At 40.2% G+C, this 15,861-nt stretch overlaps 1 protein-coding gene across 4 annotated transcripts in view; it reads left to right on the top strand.

Moving 5' to 3' along the window:
• slc12a7b (solute carrier family 12 member 7b) overlaps positions 1-12,682 on the top strand; it is a 56,856-nt gene extending 44,174 nt beyond the window's left edge. For 2 of the 4 annotated variants that reach the window (XM_040127294.1, XM_040127297.1), the window contains exons 9-25: positions 18-185; positions 338-436; positions 714-771; positions 1,595-1,769; positions 1,877-1,995; positions 2,174-2,272; positions 2,768-2,887; positions 3,349-3,453; positions 4,221-4,389; positions 5,096-5,291; positions 5,552-5,721; positions 6,009-6,140; positions 6,439-6,546; positions 9,662-9,837; positions 10,695-10,709; positions 12,223-12,356; positions 12,568-12,682. In XM_040127294.1, the coding sequence (XP_039983228.1) occupies positions 18-185; positions 338-436; positions 714-771; positions 1,595-1,769; positions 1,877-1,995; positions 2,174-2,272; positions 2,768-2,887; positions 3,349-3,453; positions 4,221-4,389; positions 5,096-5,291; positions 5,552-5,721; positions 6,009-6,140; positions 6,439-6,546; positions 9,662-9,837; positions 10,695-10,709; positions 12,223-12,356; positions 12,568-12,659 (2,135 nt within the window). In that variant the 3' untranslated portion in view covers positions 12,660-12,682. Of the gene's footprint in view, positions 1-17; positions 186-337; positions 437-713; positions 772-1,594; positions 1,770-1,876; positions 1,996-2,173; positions 2,273-2,767; positions 2,888-3,348; positions 3,454-4,220; positions 4,390-5,095; positions 5,292-5,551; positions 5,722-6,008; positions 6,141-6,438; positions 6,547-6,968; positions 7,086-9,661; positions 9,838-10,694; positions 10,710-12,222; positions 12,357-12,567 lie in introns of all 4 variants that reach the window. The other 2 variants (XM_040127298.1, XM_040127296.1) reach the window with 2 other exon arrangements.
• The last annotated feature ends 3,179 nt before the right edge of the window (positions 12,683-15,861 follow it).

The following is a 15,861-nucleotide window of genomic DNA, read 5'->3' as shown; positions in this document are numbered from 1 at the left end:
TTCCATCTCTCTTGTAGAAAATATGTGGTCAGAGTATGGTCCTCTGGGTATGTTGGTAGAAAACAAGAAGTTGTCATCTCTTGGGGGAAATGAACCTGCCCAGGACATCTACATGCCATATGTAGTCAATGATATAACCACGTTCTTCACACTGCTGGTCGGGATCTATTTCCCATCTGTCACGGGTGAGACTGATAAAAGCAACTGATGCACCCACATAGACTATAATGTGGGATTTATTTTGTGAGCTTATGTATGATTGTTATGGTCAAAATTGCTCAGCATTGAGCCTTATTTCATTTCTAAATATTTTTTCACGTTTGATTTTCTGTTCCAGGTATCATGGCTGGTTCAAACCGGTCAGGCGACTTGAGGGATGCCCAGAAGTCCATCCCCATTGGGACCATCCTGGCTATTGTTACCACCTCCATCATCTGTATCCTTAAACCTTTTATGTGACACTGATACCAGCAAATCTAGTGAAATGGCTAGGACTGTAATTTAAGAATGCTGCCAGATATCAATGCAAGGTTATGTTTGAGTCAAATCAAACATAAATTATTATTATTACATTGAAATTATCAAACTAAAATTAAAGCCTGGCGAAGGGTACCACCTGATAGTTTGTAGGTAGTGCGTGCAGTTTGTTTAAAGCTTCACAGTAATGTGAAAGAAAAAGACTCGAGTTTACTCTCCTAAACAGTGCTTCCAAGACATCAGCTGCGTGGTTTTATTTGGTGCCTGCATTGAGGGCGTTGTTCTTCGAGACAAGTAAGAGTTTCAGTTTTTTTAAAATAAAAGTATGGAGAAGAAAAATAGTGTGCATTGTGTAGGTTTTGATCTTTATGTTTCCTCTTTTCTCGTTTAGTATCATCTCTTGAGGTTAGATGGATAAAATGATCGTCTTAAGTGCCCTCATCCCAAGAGGGTCAGATTCAGTTTGTGTTTAGACTCAAATCCTAGCTTACGTGATTCGACCACCGTACCCTCTTAACCTGACAATGAATCAGGAGAACTACTATAGATCCTTTTTATATTTTTATTTGTAATGTGTATAAGGTCGGTGTAAAAGCAGCTTTTACATCACCTTTGTACTCACAGCTTTTTTATATTTTAAAATACATCAACCATACTGTATACTATATTTTAAATGCTGGCACTACTTAAAATGTTAAAAGTATAGATGCTTTGTAAAAACAAATCACAAGTATATATGTTGATTTTTAAACACCAGCTTTTACCAAACAATTAATAGTGCATTTCTTTCGAGACTATTTTCAGCCCCAGATTAATCCGCATATGGTACTCTAGTAGGTATTTATGGCAACAGGACATAGTTTACATGTGTGGGAGTCAAAATAAACTACAGTGTGTGTGTTCATGGTAAGGAAGGAACTGGCTACTCAATGTGGCTCAGTGATGTGTTTTTAATAGTTTTTGGACAACAATGGAGCTGTATGGCACAAAGGAATAAGATATCATTTAACTTAACTGAAATTAACTATTTGAAATTGTATTAACTAATCACTACACTTCATATAGCTGAATACAAGTTTGGTCCAATGAACGTGTATGATTGTTTTTTGTATTGCAGATTTGGTGATTCAGTGAAAGGGAACCTTGTTATAGGCACATTATCATGGCCCTCGCCCTGGGTCATCGTGATTGGCTCATTCTTTTCCTGCTGTGGGGCTGGTCTGCAGAGTTTGACTGGTGCCCCGCGCCTGCTGCAGGCCATCGCACGAGACGGCATTGTACCTTTCTTACAGGTTGGACATAGTCAACTCAAATAATGTCCAAGCAGTCTTCATCCTCATATGCTCATCTTCAGTTTTTCACACTTGACTGTGTGTGTGTGTGTGTGCGTGTTTGTTAGGTGTTTGGTCATGGGAAAGCTAACGGAGAACCTACCTGGGCCCTGTTGCTGACTGCTGGGATCTGTGAGATCGGCATCCTCATCGCCTCACTGGACTCTGTGGCTCCTATCCTCTCCATGTCAGTACCTGTCTGCATAGTAATATTACATGCTTTCTTTCCATAAAAACAGATTACCAGATAAAGTCTGTGATCCCCTATGTATTTCACATCCTAAAACCACTTACAGTAGGTCATAACGTGGAGATTTAGATTAGTGGTGAGTAGTCATTTTTGGCTTATTGTCTTCCTCGCACAGGTTTTTCCTCATGTGCTACCTCTTTGTGAACCTGGCCTGTGCTGTTCAGACCCTGCTGCGAACGCCCAACTGGAGACCACGCTTCAAATACTACCACTGGTGGGTGACAAATTAGACAGTCTTGCAAGTATATTGTCTCTCTGCATTTACTTCCAGACAATGAAAGAAGAGGATATTAAAAGTCTCGGGGATTAATTTGTGGGTTTAAAAAACTTCAAAACGTTTTAACAGCGTCAGGGATCCTACCACTTCGATGGCTGAGGCTTTCCTGAGGAAAATTTTAGGACAGAAGCCAATAATCAAACAAGGACCTTCACAACCACAGACATAAACTGTTTAACGTGGTTTGTGACTTGATGACCTTTACTGAGATTAGCTCCATGACAAAGGTTAAGAACAATACAGGACAGTCCTATTGTTAGCGGTGGATTTCATAATTTTACTTCAGTTCTAAGCCTCTCAGCTGTCCATTCTGAATTAATTTGATTTCATTAAGACATTTCCATGAATGTGCAGACAAACTGAAACACTTATTTTAAAAAATGCATGGGTATGCAGTTAATGAACTGATGTTGTAAGTGTTTTCTCCTACAGGGCTCTGTCCTTCCTGGGAATGAGCTTGTGCCTTGCGCTCATGTTCATCTCCTCCTGGTATTATGCTATTGTTGCCATGGCCATCGCTGGGTGCATCTACAAATACATTGAATACAGAGGGTAAGAATGACTTTTAACACATTATTTTCTTTGGTTCAAAAGTGTTCAAGGGTAAACAGAAAATCTTTGGCAAGGAAAAGCTGAAATGTGCAAGTAGACAAGAAAACTGTATTGACAGAGAGAGAAAACTGAGAACCCTCAAAGGGGAGCAAAGGCAAATATACAAAGAACCAGTATGTGTTTTATACAGGCTATAAAATATGCTGCAACATGTTGCAACAGTGTATGTTGCCCAGAACTAGAGGCGTAAGGCTGTAGTACAGCTATAGTTTGGTTTTACATGAGTGGGACCTTATGTGCAAACACACACGTGTTGTTGAAACTTCACCCAAACAGTTCAGGTGTGGACACAACATAAGAATGGGCTGTTAAAACTCACTGCCATAGTTTTGTATCATTCTGTGTGTGTTCTCATTTTTTGCTTCTTGTTTATTTCATTGTCAATCATTTGTTTGCTTTAGGGCGGAGAAAGAATGGGGCGATGGCATCCGTGGTCTCTCTCTTAATGCAGCCCGCTATGCCCTCATTCGCCTTGAGGAGGCTCCACCACACACCAAGAACTGGCGGTACAGTATATTTTGTGTGTGTGTGTGTGTGTGTGTGTGTGTGTGTGTGTGTGTGTGTGTGTGTGTGTGTGTTACTGTGTCTCATATGGATGTGGTTCCATTTGACACAGTGCCACCCGTCACTGTTGGGGTGGACACAAGAGAGGGTGTATAGAAACAGAGGGTGAATTAGATTCATCTCTTGGTCCTCTACCTAATCTGACAGAAAAGGCTGATAAGGCTTCATTCTGTATAGAGGCCCACGCTGACTGACCTTGCAGACTTCCTGTCCAAAAACCAAACCCACCATTCCAGAATCGTTTACTTTCCTGGCATGTTCAGTATAATTTACTCTTTTGGGGATGTGATGTTTCCAGGCGTACAGATGTTTCTCATTAAAGATAACTGTTTCTGTTCCTCTTCTGTTTGAAAGCTGCTCTTTCTAACACTATCGGCCTTGTGTTAAACACATGTGGGACCATAAAGTCTAATTAAGCTCCACTTTAAGTCTCTACCTAGGTTTAGGTGAGATCCAGTCATACTGTAATAATGATTCTATACCTTATTACACTACTTGAAATAAATTTTTCGTTAGCAAACTGTTATTTTTACTTGCAATTTAGTTTGAATAAACTAAACGGAATTTGTTTACATCATAATTTTGTCATATTTTCTAGTTTCTGTGTAAGACTTTGGGACCAAACAGCCACTCCTGTCCCTCACCACTTTCCGAAGAAATTATATCTGACGTTGTCTCCCCCGTCTCCTTTTTCTGTTGTTGTGTCCAGGCCTCAGTTGTTGGTGCTGCTGAACCTGGACTCAGATCAAGGAGTCAAACACCCTCGTCTGCTCTCTCTCACCACTCAGCTGAAGGCAGGGAAAGGCCTGACGATAGTGGGAAATGTTTTAGAGGGAACTTATCTCACTAAAGAGGCAGAGGCCAAGAGGGCTGAGCAGGTATATTGGAAATTCCCACACTAGCAGGCAACCTATGGCCAAATGCAAATGCAGACACAAGTATATTGACACTTATGTTGATTTTGCCTGCAACTTTGCACTCCTCATGCAATACCCTGTTCTACCAAAAGTGTGCATTCGTGTTCACAGATAAAATACTAAATGTGATTTATACTGCCTCTTTTATTATCTGACCATCAATGGCTAAGCATTTCAGTAACGATCAGCTAAACGATATGTTGTTTTTGAGCTAGTGTTAAAAGTTCACTGCTGGCCCCACAGGCAAATCTATTGTGTGAATTAAGATTTCTAGTTGTATATAGATTCTAAATACATAGAGTGAGAGTGAGTTTTGGACAATCATTTTACAATAACTCTGCCATCTACTGGCCAAATTGAGCAAGTCATCTTTTTTTTTCCTTTTTTGACAACCTGATTTTTTTTTTTTAGTGTCCGCAAAAGCATTTTTAATCAGTGAAATACTTTTCCTGCGAAAGTAATCCGGTGCAAAAGCTGAATTCGAGATTATACAGGCTGCTGTATTCATGGGCATTGTTCAGACCCATCAGTGTGAATTAATCATGAGAGTGCTTAATGTTAATTTTGAGGAAGGAGTAAAGTTCACTTTCTTTTTTAAAAGGCCAATAATCCATTTTTTTCTTCACTTCTATTGTCTTATATGGGTTCTCTCCCATGCTTTGTCCAGAACATCAAGTCTGCCATGTCAGCAGAGCGGACCAAGGGATTCTGTCATGTTGTGATGTCTTCAAACCTCCGAGACGGCGTCTCCCACCTCATCCAGTCTGCGGGGCTGGGAGGGATGAAGCACAACACGGTCTTAATGGCCTGGCCTGGGACCTGGAAGCAGTCCAATGACCGGCAGTCGTGGAAGAATTTCATAGGTAGAGACAGTTCCAAATTAATAGGAGCACATATAGGTATAGAAATGGGAAATCAGAAGGATGGAAAGTTTAATGGACGCTACATCAGAATTGATCTAAAAATGTGAAAGTAATTATAATACATCTTATACTGCATATTTGCACATCTGCTTATGAAGTCATTCCACTGAGATGCCAGTAACTTCAGTTCTCATAAACAACACACAGGGATTAACAGGCAATGTCTCATAGACACACTCACCCTCCCTCTATCCATCCAGAGACAGTGCGGGAGACCACAGCCGCCCATCAGGCCTTACTTGTGGCTAAGAATGTGGACAGTTTCCCTACCAACCAGGAGCGCCTGGGGGAGGGAACCATTGATGTGTGGTGGGTGGTCCATGATGGAGGCATGTTGATGCTGCTGCCCTTCCTGCTGCGACAGCACAAGGTTGGTGTGTGTGTGTGTGTGTGTGTGTGTGTGTGTGTGTGTGTGTGTGTTGGGTTGTAATTATCTCTGAAACATCCTTAAACCCTACAAATCATTGTTAATATTTTTCATTCCTCTGCTAATATTCAGAATCGCTCTCTGATACACTTTCCCTCTCTTACACTGTTGTCCTGTCCCCCTCCCTGTCCTGCTGCTAATCATGAATCCATCCATCTACCCCTGATCTACCCCCTGCTACTTTTCCATCTTACCTCCTTCTATAATAACTGTGTCTGTCCTCCTACTAGGTGTGGAGGAAATGCAAGATGCGTATCTTCACTGTGGCCCAGATGGATGACAACAGCATCCAAATGAAGAAAGATCTCCAGATGTTCCTCTACCACCTTCGATTGAATGCAGAGGTGGAAGTGGTGGAGATGGTGAGACTCTGGTTGATAGAATAAATGCACTGGCCATCTTGCCATCCAGTTTAAGAAATGTCAAGAGCAGCTGTAAATTGCCCCCATGTTTCTTTCTGTAATCTAATTTTTTTCATTTTTATTTTCTGGATCAGATGCTGAAGGTTAAACAGTTACAAAGTGATTTGCCACAGACAGAAGAATGTCCAAAAAAATGAACTTCCTTGGAATCACTTTGATGTGATTTGATTTGAGAACTGTATTGATTGATTGATTGATTGATTGATTGATCTTGATGTTTCTGTTCCCGTCTTTGCAGCATGATAATGACATCTCAGCCTTCACTTATGAGAAGACACTGATGATGGAGCAAAGGTCTCAGATGCTGAAACAGATGCATCTGTCCAGGACTGAGAGGGAAAGAGAGGTAATTCACACTTTATCCAGCTAAATACAACCCTGCACTCACAGTCCTTTTCTCCCCAACTATCTGTAGTTCCATTCCAATTCCACACAAGTGGATGTTTTTTTCATGCAATAGTCTCAGATTAGATACTAATAAGATACATTTATAAACATCTTCAAGAAGATGGTATTTATTGTTACTTAATGCTGTTTGCATTTTGCTCAACGTAAGTGTATGTGTACCTCTACAGTGATGACTAGCATACTGTATGTCTAACTTTATGTCAGACATATCACATTATACAGTATGTAAAACAAACTATTCGGGTTGCTTCCATAAATAATAGACTACGTACTTAAACGGCAACAGCTGCGTAATATGACAACTGGCCACTTTCCCTCTTCGTCTGCCGCCGCCTTTCTGGGCCATTCCATACTGCTCAGATTCAGAGTATCACTGATGAATCGCGTAATTCAATCCGGAGGAAGAACCAGGGCGCTGCCCAGAGTACGAACCCCAGCCAGCAGTCCTCACCGATGGAGGACACTCAGGAGGATGAGGTAGCCGATTTTGTCAACCCACTGTCCCTCACTGCTAGACCCACCGGCCCATCTTCACAAAGCTGGATCATTGTCTAAAGTTGTCGCTTATCATTTGACTTTTCATAACTTTCATAATCATCATATAATCTGGACTCAGAAAATCTAATCATACTCCCATTTTTACCAGATGTCCAAAATTGATGTGCAATTTGTCAGTGTCACATTGTCATCCCATTATACTCTATTGTGGACATAAGACTGTAATGGATATACAGTATAATGAATACACAGATGGGCAGGATGGAGGAGTAGTAATACTGCTAGTGTTTAAAATTTGTAGTGCCACAGGAGATGTACAAAGACCGACACTTGAAATGAGAAGGGTAACCATACCCAGAGAGTATGGATGCTAATCAAGAATCAGTTGTGTTTCAGTTTTCTGATTGTGAATGTTGACTCTGATTTTTTTTTTTTTTTTTTTTTTTTTTACAAATCTTCTCTGGAAAAGCATTTAAGCTAGTGTAGGTACTCCATACCATGCGTCTCTTAAAACAAATGTCCACAACATGTCCTTAGCGTCACATTAAGGACTTTCCCTAAAGTCAGTGTGGAACTAGAAATAGAAGAAATTGTGATGTTTTCCGAATAATCTGTTGTGCTTTTGTACCTTATCAGTGTGGGCTTATCCATCGCATAAGCTCATGGCTATCTTACCATGTTTGTTCAATGTACTGGTACTACACCCGGGTTTTAGCACTAGCTCAGAAACAGAATTACATTTAGCATCCATCTTGTACATCTGAGTATTAAACCACAAGTCCAGATTGGCCCAAAATAAGTGCTCCTTACTGTATAGTCATTGAGAGCTGCTTTGTGAATATCAGCCCGTTGCAACTGCAGTCCAAGATCCCAATACCTTCTCGATCCTAGCTCATCCCCAATCCCCCAGAAAATATGAGTGGACAGTATTCTCTAAGAAAAGTGAAATGTGTATGACTTTTGAACAGTGACAAAATATTCAGAACTCTCTCGATGCTGTAAAACTCGCACGTCAGGTACTTAAAGCAAGTTAAAACATTTTTGAACGTGAGGTGTCCAAAAATGGCCCCTGTGCAGAGAATAAACTTTTTTTAATGAGGTAACAACATTTCCTTTCCTCTGGTGCCGTCCTCGGCAGAAACATTACATTTTGATGCCATTAGTCATAATGTTTTTCTATCCCTCCAAAAATTGCGTTTCTGGTGTGTAATGACCATTACAGCCTCACTGGGCTATTCATGCTTTTAGTTTTAATGAGCTTCCCAATAATTCACACGTATATTTTAACCCAGTAGTGGTTCATACTCTTAATTGTGACGTGACAATACTGTCTTGTCTCTTTTTTTTTTTTTTTTTTTTTTTTTTTTCCATTTTTAGCTTAAGGGTAGTTATCACCCCATTCATTACCATGTTGACATCCCCCACCCTTCTGCCACTCAGATCTTTAACAAGTGTCCATAGTGTACAAACAGTCACAGCTAGTGGTCAACAAGCTAAGAGAAATATCTTCCAGAAACAAACCTTCCTTCATAAAATGAATGTGCATGCTATTTACCACATAGTCTCCCATCTACAAGTTTATTGACAATGGGGACTTTGAAAATTAAATAGTTTAAAGCTGCTGTTTTACTAGCACAACTTTTGTTTTAGAAAGATCTTGTGCTTTTATAAAATATGAACCAGTACCAGTGAACGCAGAGACCTTTATCTATATCTTTACAAAGACAGATGATTATAAAACTATAATTTATTCTTATCATTTTTCATAGGCAATGGATATATAATTGTGGACATTGTACTCAGACACAGGGGCACAGGTGAAAAAGGTTGTCGTCAAATGTGTTGAAACATTTTATTCTAATAATGATGTTTGTTGGCCCTGCTCTGCTTTGCTATGCTGTGCTGTAGTATTCCTGCACTACCTCTGCATTATAGGCATGTAGACCTACTTTATACATTGTTTAGGTAGCACAACTCTTGGTTGACATCATACTGTACCTTCACCATCGTCACTCTCTCTTTGTCAGTCACCAAGAGATATATTGTCTTGTGATGCCCGAGGTACATTTGTTCTCTTAAAGTCCATGTGCATTGTTGTGATTGCTGGACAGGTTTGTTTTGTTTCAACTATTCTGTAGCATGGTTTTGCCCAACTTGTAGAAGGAAAGTTGCTCGATTCCCATCTTCTTTGGTCCCAGCTTGTAATTGACCGTGATGTTTCCTTTCTCACTGGCCGATCTGGCCCTTTCTTCGCCATTTATTCACCTCTGTTTGTGATTCCTTATTGTTCTTCCACCTTCCCCAATTTTTATTCCTATTTCTCTCCAGTAATTACTTTCTTTTGCCTCTGTGGTATTATCTTGAACTCTCAAGTCTCATCACCTGCTTGTCATCCTCTTGCTAATCACCACCAGTTACACCACTTTTCCTTCCTTTTCTCATTCTTTCTTCCATTCTGTTTATTTGTTTTATCACTTCTGTCCCCAAAAATGTCTCCTGGTTAATCCGCCAACCCCCTATTGATTTTCTCATCCTTCTCTCTCCCGCCTTTCCAGGCCCAGCTCATCCATGACAGGAACACAGCATCTCACGCCACGATAAATGATAAGGCCGACACCGGGCCTGAGCGGGTTCACATGACTTGGACCAAGGATAAGCTGTTCACGGAGCGTAATCGTAACCGCGAGTGCAACGCCAACGTGGCTGTGCGCGACCTGTTTAACATGAAACCGTAAGTATACATTTGTTTACTCTGAACAAGAAGCCAAAAAACGACGTCTGTGCATATGTAGCCGACGGGCTAAAAATAAGGGAAAGTGGAAGTTTTGCCCTGTAGATGTGTAACTTTAAGATACATTCCCATATTAGAGGAGTGTCAACTCTACTGTATATGTTACTGAAGAATACTGTAAAGGTGGTGATGTAAAACATGAAGTAATTGCATGTGCCTTATGAGAGACGTTTGCACCATTTTGAATTTGTTTTTTTAATTGTCATGATGTATAAAGTATTACAAGGATCTGAAGCTTAAACCACATCACATAGAGTACTCACAAGACTTCAGGATGGTGCCAAGGCCTCAGTCCAGGAGGACAGCATGTGTTGTAGTAGTAGTAGTAATAATGAGCCTGACAGGGTGAAATGGGATACCTGTGTGCATGGCGTGTGCATTCAGGCTGCATTTGGTATGTGTGCGCATGTGTGTACACTTTCAGCCATTTCAGTCTTAGTGCATGGCCAGAGCACACAGACCACATGTACACTAACACTTTTCCATCCCATAATGTCTATACTATCAGTGTGTGGACTTCCAACAGGTGTGTCCCAGTCCATTTATATTGGCGGAAAATGTTTGTAATTCAAATTTGTACATTGTGAAGCAGGACAGGAAGAACTGGAGGCCACTTTTTCACAAAGCCTCACCACACTCAAAGAGCTCCATGTCACTTTCTTGGGTTTACTTCAGTCACCTGTGGGTGTCACGACAAACTGTTTGGGAAAGTTGGAAGCATGCAGTGTAGTGGAGAGAGCTGACGTAGAAGCATCTAAGTCTGTTTCTGTTGTTCTGTCCCATTTTCCTCCTTCTAGAGAGTGGGAGAGTCTGTAAGTCGCATTCTCTTTGCCCTAGGCCGTACGTGTGTATACTGCTGCTGTGGTGACTGTAGCTTTGTTCAGTGTCCTCCAGTTGTGTGTGTGTGTATGTGTGTGTGTGTGTGCATGGACTTCCTGTTTTCAACATCAAACACCATGTTGGTGGTAAAGCTTCCATTTAATTTGCATGTAATATGTATGACATTGAATGCATGAACAAATTTGTGCTTTCCCTCCAACCTTTATCAATAGTGATTAACAAGTACAAAATGTGTTCATTTGGCCTGACATCAAAAATATAAACATTTTTCTTCTTTGGTAGAATGGAAAGCAAAATTTTGTGCTGCCTTGTATTTGCCTTGTATTTCCGCTTAATAATTTAGCTTCTGGCAGTTGATGTCATGTGCTTTATCACTTCATGATCTAACATTTGTGAAGATGATGATAGAGAGGCGACATTTAAAGAGATTTTTTTTTTTTTTTTTTGACAGCGTTAACTGTTAATAAACAGTGTGTGCAATTGGTTATGACAAACTAAACTAATAAAATTACGTCATGTCGGACTTAGGATATGATACTGCATGTCCCTTTTGTCTTTAAATGCTGCCTCTTTATTTGAAGTTCAATATGCTTCAGTCCTTTAACCGTGCCTTTGCTTATTCATTTGAGTTTGAGACTAACACACAGTATGCTTTAATTAAAATGCAAATTTTTTCCTTGACAGAATTTTATTGAAGTGATTGTGTGTTAAACTGGTGAAGGTGTTTCCTCCAGAAGCACACAGTGTATTAGTGACGTTGTACAACCATGTAAACACGAGACTCCTGTAGAAGAGTGCTTGTTGTCAGTGAGTTTACAATCTATACCGTAAATGGAGGTTTTAATCATTCAAAGAGGAAGGCAAAAGCAAGCGCTGCCTCAAAAATGGACATTTTTTAAAAAGGATTTTCCAGTGTGCAGCTCCTGTGTTACCCAGGAGTGCTACCATATTGCCACAGTAGGCCTTTTTTAACAAAAACACTTCGCCATGTCAAAGTAGGAAGAGCACAGGTGGAAATTATGAAATGAAAGATGGCTGAATTCCATTGAGCTGCTTCAGTTTTATCGTCACACTGTCATGATTTACTTGGACATTTGAATAGAACATTGCCGTCATCATTGTTATTAATAACAGCTGTGCTTCTTCTGCTATGACAAGTCAAAATGTCTGCTGTCAAAAAAGGTCCTTTGTAGTCTTGGAGATTCTTGGCATTACAATGATCAAGATTTCTTCAGCCCCCCGGTATACAGAGAGAAAATGTCTTAATTGCCCAGTGCAAGTCTGGTTTTACATTTGATGAAGTTTCGATGGCTACAGTACAGTTATCACACGCGTTTTATAAGCACAGAGGAAGGCAGAGAAACAAGCTAATATCATGACTGTTTTGCTCTTAATCGCTAATTAAATTTAGGGTTTAGTTTCGTTTGGTTAGCAATGTGTTCTTCAGTGCTCTCTTTTCTTAAGGTGAACTTCTTGTCGAATTAGGAACCAGTCTAATGTTCGTCGGATGCACACAGCTGTCAAGCTGAACGAGGTGGTGGTCAACAAGTCGCAGGGAGCTCACCTGGTTCTCCTCAACATGCCTGGACCACCTAGGAACAGAGGAGGAGATGAAAACTGTATCCTGAATTACTTATCATTCCAGTTCATTCCAATGTTCAGTGTAATGCATTTTGATGTGACTGATGGGAGAGTGTCACAACTGTTTGGAATGAGCGCTGAGAGGTGGGATATCATGCGTTGTGTACACTAATGTGATGTACTGTTTTGTGGTCCTGTAATGCCCTTGCTGTGTCTGTATGTGGTATACCTTGACTGCTGTCGTCTCAGACATGGAGTTCCTGGAGGTTCTCCTCGAGGGCCTGAACCGAGTCCTTCTGGTGCGCGGCGGTGGCCGTGAAGTCATCACCATCTACTCTTAAAAGAAACTCTTACGCCCCACACTGCACATATGGGTTGCCATGGATATCGGTCACCGGACATTTTTTTGGGGGAGGAATCCATACTGGGTTTATATGAAGGGCGGGGGTTGTTGGAAGGCAGGACCGCTTGTGATTGACATATGGTCTGAAGGACCTGAGGATGAAGGAAACAGTGTTGAATCAGCTGACTGGCTAAGAGAGCAAGCACAGTGTGAGTCCATGCTGGGCCACAGAACCCTTGCACATGGAAGATAGAGCATAGAGACACTTTATATTTTCCATTTAATTCTGAAAACGTGCTGTTCTGTTACATTTTCATATTCTTTCCCTCTTGTATTGATGTTGTCAAGTTACTGGCACTCACTGTGTAAAGATAAGCAAAAAGGACGTGAACGTGTGCTGTTGATATGAACCTCGTAGTCTTTCATTGTGCACCTGAATCTGTGAGGTGCAGAGATGTTTGCTGAAACTGGGAAAAGATGACGTTATACAGTGGATTTGAACTCAGTTTCAAGTAAGTAGATATACGCAGAGAGGCAGAAAACCATCCTTTAACGGTCTGCCGCAGAAAGCTCACTCATAACAGCACGCGTGGAATTTTTAATATCAAATACAATTTGCCGATCTACAGTATGTGGTCTGCATCACCATTTGTACTTCCGTGTTTTCATTTAAAATAGCTTCTCAGAAACTCTTTTTCAGTCTGCACTACAGAAAAGACATACAGTCTGTTTAGCTGCTAAAACATCCTGGTTAGGTTGTAGACTCTTCAATGTTGCAGAACAAGGGTGGACTCATGTCTGTATTTGAAAGATCTTCCCTAAAGCTGTAGTGTTGTTGCTCTTTGGTTGTTAGCCTTGTCAGTGATTTTTAGTGAAGGACCAGCCATGAGGATGCTGAACATAACCAGATGTTGGATCATCTCCTGTTAGTTGGGTGGGAGCCTTTTAGATATCAGGTACTGATACTTGGATCATTAGTCATCATTTCTCACTCTCCAATAATGCTGTTTTTAATAGGGAAAATAGCCATAGTTAATATTCTCTGACTTTTTATTAGCTTTATTGTATAACATATTACATGCACATGTGTATTTAAGGGGTCTGTAGTAGTGCTCATTTGGGAATGACTATAGATTTTTCTTTTAAATTGAAGGGCTGTTTGACAGCATTCAGTAGCTCAGTAAATTGGTAGATTGGCTAGTTGGTTCACACATTATATCTTAAATTGGCCTTCAGAAATGTTGGCTTACTGTTTAAAATGTATAAGCACAAACTGACACATGCAAATTAGTGTAATTCAAATTTCTTTTGTGGTTTCATCCCATATCGAACTAATAATGACTTAGTTACAGCGCTGTTGACTTTGCACTACCCATCTTTGAGCACTTAAATAGTTGTCTACTCTCACCTGGTTCTGTTGCGTAGAGTGACATTTTCTACTAGTTGATACACCACTACATTCAAGAAAAAAGGCAGACAGCAAGCAATTCCATACATTTTACTGGTCGTTTCAATGTTGTTTCAATGTTTTTATAGTATTTTAACAAACAAAAATCTTCAGGCTTTGAGTTCCAGACAAAACAGGTAAATTGTTATGAGCATGTGTAGGAGAAAAAGTGCCAAAATGACTACAAAAGAAACTGTGGAAGTATAACTAATGCTTCTTCCCACATCGACAATTTCTAATCTTTGGATTAAAATGGAGCACAGTCATTTTATATGATAAAGTTCATAATTTCTGCCATAATTCTTTTCAAATTCGTCAAATAAATGATTGAAGGAATGGAGCAGATGGTGTGGTTTCCAGCTCGTATCAAACCTTCCAGCCGGGGCTAAATGCTGCAAAGTGAATCCACTTTTGTTCAGAGGAAAGAGAGAAAAACCGATTCAATCCTTTCACACGAGTACCTCCACAGTTTCTTTTCAAAGGTAGCTGTGCAGTATTTTGTAAAGCAGAAAGTCATATTTTCCTGCAGTTCTTTGTGGGGAAATGTGAACTTCTGATTGTCAGTTATGCAACATCTGTGTTTTGTTGTGTTTTGTTCAGTTGTTGATGTACGCTTGTGCAACTCTATAGTTATGGTCCCTGTAGTGTTTTGTTACATTATAACTGATCTTCTGTTACTTTAAGTGTTAATTTTTGTGTGTGAATTTTATGGAAGGAGGCAGAGAGAGGAGGTATGCGTGAAGACGGCAGCAGTTGTCAAGTTTTTGTGTTTTGTTCCAACCTACCAGAAACACAATATGCACAACACACAGGACTGAGGACCCCTCATGAAACAGTGGCACCCTGGACTGAAAGTGTTGAGAAACATGAGTGAAGCAACCAGGGTAAAAGTGAATGGTTTCAATAATATATGAAGTACAAACTATTTCATTGTCTTTCTTCTGTTTTCTATATTAGCCACCAAAAGCAAATACACAATTCTGCATTAATAAACACGAATTTGTCTAGTTTTAGGAAGTTTGAAACATTGAAAGTTGTAAACATAAGTTATTAAAGAAGCTTCTTTTTGTTTTTAATTTGGTTACTGAGCTGAATAGCAGTAGCTGTGCATAAAGGAAACTTAAAACTACATAAACTGTTTAAACAGAAGATGCTAAATAAAAAAGTGTGTTTCTGGAGGTAAATAAGATTGTCAGCAGTGTGTGTTTCACAGCTCTGATGTTTGAGGTGACTGGAGAATGTTATCTACCTCAAGTTGTCACTGAGGCTCGGCTGAAGAAATAAAAACTTGTTCAATCACATCTCTCTTTCAGAAATGACGTTATACATAGATGTATGAAAGGAAGAATAAGGCCTCTTGTGTGGGAGGACCAGCAGGGTTGTGTGTGTGTGTGTGTGAGAGTGAGTGAGAGAGAGAGAGAGAGAGGAGGAGGAGGAGAGTGTGTGTTCCTGTGATTACCATTCTGAGGTGAAGCTGTGTGCATGTTTCTGCTGCTGTTGGGCTCATCTGGCAGGCCTCACGGGCCGGAAGACACTTGTGGGTGCACATATAGAGGAAGGTAGACCTGTAAACTGTAATTGTGCCTCTGAGTAATTATTAAAAGTGCTGAAATAATCCAAAGCATGTCTGTGTCCTGATTGTAGTCACTCTCTAGTTGGAAAAACAGTAGCTGAAGCCTTGTGAATAACGAAGCAAGTTGATTTCATTAGGAATTACATAAAACATGTTTTTCTTCTTTTAAATTTGATCATC

This window comes from Xiphias gladius, chromosome 5 (assembly GCF_016859285.1).
Source record: "Xiphias gladius isolate SHS-SW01 ecotype Sanya breed wild chromosome 5, ASM1685928v1, whole genome shotgun sequence".
NCBI lineage: Eukaryota > Metazoa > Chordata > Actinopteri > Istiophoriformes > Xiphiidae > Xiphias > Xiphias gladius.
This window is presented reverse-complemented; position numbering and strand designations above follow the sequence as displayed.